The sequence below is a fragment of the Populus trichocarpa genome, chromosome 6 (genome assembly GCF_000002775.5).
Source record: "Populus trichocarpa isolate Nisqually-1 chromosome 6, P.trichocarpa_v4.1, whole genome shotgun sequence".
Taxonomy (NCBI): Eukaryota; Viridiplantae; Streptophyta; class Magnoliopsida; order Malpighiales; family Salicaceae; genus Populus; species Populus trichocarpa.
This window is the reverse complement of record NC_037290.2, coordinates 4,894,258-4,897,989: the sequence shown is the minus strand read 5'-3', so window position 1 is coordinate 4,897,989 and position 3,732 is coordinate 4,894,258. Positions and strand designations below refer to the sequence as shown.

At 38.6% G+C, this 3,732-nt stretch overlaps 1 protein-coding gene across 1 annotated transcript; it reads right to left on the bottom strand.

Moving 5' to 3' along the window:
- Positions 1-404: 404 nt before the first annotated feature.
- Positions 405-3,048, bottom strand: LOC7474684 (probable clathrin assembly protein At4g32285). Its single transcript, XM_002308033.4, has 2 exons — positions 2,723-3,048; positions 405-2,552 (listed from the first exon to the last, which is right to left on the bottom strand). The coding sequence occupies exon 2, from the start codon at positions 2,520-2,522 to the stop codon at positions 597-599; it is 1,926 nt and encodes a 641-aa protein (XP_002308069.4). The 5' UTR covers positions 2,523-2,552; positions 2,723-3,048; the 3' UTR covers positions 405-596.
- Between the last annotated feature and the right edge of the window lie 684 nt (positions 3,049-3,732).

Sequence of the window (3,732 nt, the reverse complement as noted above, 5' to 3'; positions counted from 1 at the left end):
AATAAATAATATCTTAATACCAAAAGCAGCATGAAGTGCGTGGTCATGATCATGACAGGCTAATTGGACCGGCAACCAGTCCTTGACGCTGAGGACTCAATGGTGACGACGACCATAAATCGAGAGAATCAATGTGAACTCAATGCCCCTTTCATGCTAGTCATAGTTGACATGTTCAAACATAAAGTTCAAATTCTCCCTGTAAGGAAATTTTCATCAGTTTGAAACGTGAGAGTGGAAAATCAAGGCATGAAGCAGAGGTTTTGTAACTCCCAAATTCAGACGGGGCTGCCTTCTACAAGAAATTTAGAGGCATGCCTCCTGCAAGAACTTGAACAACAATGTAAGCTACCGAGAGACATAAGAAGACACGTACGACTGATGGTTTCATTTCTGTCTGAAAATTCGATGGCAAAAGGAGGAAATAAATAATGTCCATATTGATAGTAATATTACACTTTCAGAATCTTGTCTCTCCCTGTGATGCAACTAATTACTAATTACATAAAAGAATCACAATGGCCAGCATTATTGACTTGCAAAAAATCTTCACAGAGTGATGCAGATCAGGGAAAAAAGTATGATAGTGATGTGCATCATAGGAAATGCAAGCAGGTCATCGAGACAAGCGACTTAATAGGACGGATAGTAGTACCCTCCCTGATGCCCCATGCCATTGACTGTGACATCCCATAAGGCATCGTCATTGGATGAGGATTAGAGCCATAGAAACCAGAGGCACCATTAATCTTGGCCAAACTCACTTGACCGTGCATCCCATCCCTTCCGTAATGTTGCCAGAGCTTCTGTTCACTTGCTAGCAAATGGTGCTTCATCTCCATGTCTGCTATCTGCACATAGGAAGGAGGTGGAACTGCAAGGGAAGCAGCAAATGGATCCTGGTTTCCGACTGGCTGTATTGTCTCATCAGGAGCAGGCAATGCCAAAACTGGTGTTGCACTCTTGCCCACAGAAGGCAATGCCACACTACTTGCACTACCGCCAGTCAGTTGCCATGTGCTTACATGTTGCCTTACTAGCCCCTGATCATACATTCCATTCAACAGCAAAGGATCAAAACCACCTCCTAAAGTAGCTTTCTGTTTCGATAGATTGCTAGCAGATTCCACTAATGCCATTTCCCAATCTGCTTGACCACTCTGAGCAGATGGGGTCTGCCATGCTGAAGTTACCTCAGGCTCTCCAATATCTGATGAGAATGCTACCCACGCACCATTTGTATTTGTAGTTGGGGGTCCAGAGAACAAAGCCAAATCCAATTTGTTGCCCTGCTCATCTGCCGAAATGCCATCATCCTTTAGATTTATGAAATCTTCTGTCACCTGTTGAGGCTGTGGCTTAGGCTGCAGCTCAGGAGGGGGTGGAGGGGTATAACTCTCTGGTGGAGGAAGAGCCTTGACCTCATTCATTTCGGGTTCTTGTTCTCGCTTAGCCGGAACGTTCTCCCCCATACTTCTCTCAGGATTCTTAGTTCGCCTATTCGTCATTTCTTGCAAGAACACCCCAAGGGTCCCCAAAAGATTTTCAGTAATCTTCTTCACTTCAGGGTACTCGGATGATCTTCCAATTCCCATATCCTTGCACCAACCATAAAACATCACCAGCTCATCAATTATCTTGGCTGCACCAGCATAAATATCAAAACCTTTAAGACAATATGCATACTCCATCTCAGTAAATCTATCCAACAATACCCCCAATGCCTCACAAATCTCAGTGTATAGCCCAAAACTCTCCTTCGCCATCTGGTAAAGGGCTACAAGCACCAATCTATCATTCTTGGCCATTCCTGTTGGTCTACAAGCCAAAACTCTATCAAGGATCCTCAACTGCTGGCCCAGTATGCCTAAGAGCCTCTCCGGCTTCATTTCCCTAATTGGCGTTACCTCCTTCTTCTGTTCTCGCTTAACCATATCACCATTCAAATCTCCATAAGACCTCGATCTCCTAGGCATCCCATGCTCATAATCATTCCTATTATCTCTACGTCCAAACTCATCATCACCCTCATCAAATTTTCTCTCGTCCTCTCTCACTTTCCTCTCAAAAACAGCATACTCAACCTTCTCATCAAGATACATTGCGTAAAACCTCACAAACCCCGTATGATCCCATGAGTTCGGATGCGCCTCGTCTCTAAAACCCGACATACTCAAAACACGCATCCCTCTCCTCGTGGCGTACAATATCTCCTCCTCAAATAAAGGGTGTCCATCAATCAAAACCCTATGAACAAGCATCAAAGCCTTTAAAGCTACAATCCAATCACGGGTTTTACGTATCCTTTTCGATATAGTAGCCACACAAGCATTCACATAACCCCTTGAACTCGAAATAAGACTTATAATCTCCCTGTAATACTTCTCATCAGCAGGATCCTCATCATGACTAGTAGCTTTAATAACCAAAACCTCAAGTTCTGGTGATGCATTCGCTGCCACTTTCGCTATACTTATACTTGTTTGATCTTTTACAGCCCCAATTGCTTTACGTAGTGCCATTTTCTCTTTTAGCAACAACTAACTCAGTACCTTTATCATAAAAAAAGAAAAAATAATCGAAGTCTTAAATCTTTTTAGCTAGTGTTCATATCAAACAACCCTAAACTACATCTTTATCAATAAAACTACAACTGGAGTGTTTATCATATAACCTTTCTTGATCAGTCAAAATCAGATAAAAAAAAAGGAAAAGACAGTACCTTTGAAGTGATTGCTCTGGAGGTGGAAATGAGAGATCTGTGGTGATGATGGCTACTGTGTATATCCAAGAAGAGATTGACACTGTGGTGAAAGAAAGATTCCTCTCTTTTTTCTCTCTTTGAGAGCTGTTTCTTTCTTTCTTTCTTTCTTTATTTTTTCTCTATTCGTGCGTGCTTGTGTTATTTATTAGAGGCAACAAAGGCGGGCTTTGACAAAAACGCTGCGTTTGATGAATTTGATTTTTCGTTTTTGAAAAAGCAATTTCTTGTAACGCTGGGTTTTTTTTTATTATTAATTATCTTGCACTTAACGGATTAAGAGGGTGGAGGAGATTTCTTTTTCGTTTTAATTAAGTTATGAGTTTGAAATCTTTTTCAAAAAGTATATGCCACCCTCTCCCTCTGATAGAATTTGCCTTATATGGGATGAATGGATCTTGCTTGTACGTCATTTATCAAAGGATGTGAGATGTGTGATTTGATTTGAGGATATATATATATATATATGATCCATTGATATAAGGCATGTGTTATGGTTTTTTTTCTGAAATGTTAATTTGTGTTTGATAATGCTAGATTTATTTAATTCTTTTATTAAATAATAAGATAATATATGATTAATGATTAATGATGCATTTTATAATAATTATATTTAATTACATCATTAAACGTGATAAAATTCACATTCTATGATTTGAAAACTTTTTTTTCTATAAAAAATATCACATTGGTAAAAAAATTAAGTACCCCAAGGATTATCTGTTTGTTTTTCAAATATATTTTACTGTTGTGTTTTATTGAGTAATCATGGTTAGTTAGGAGATGATTACCATTGTAGGTATAAAATGCTACAATAATATTTACGCATGAGAATTCACAATGATGGATTTATTCACAATAGAATGATAATTAGCATAACAATAAAGTCGATATATATATATATAATTAGCTACTATATCAACATTCTTTATTTTTTAATACGAGAAATTTATTAAATTAATTGTTATAGT

Coding starts and splice junctions, on each gene's coding strand:
- LOC7474684 (XM_002308033.4), bottom strand. CDS start 2,522: ATGGCACTACGTAAAGCAATTGGGGCTGTAAAAGATCAAACAAGTATA.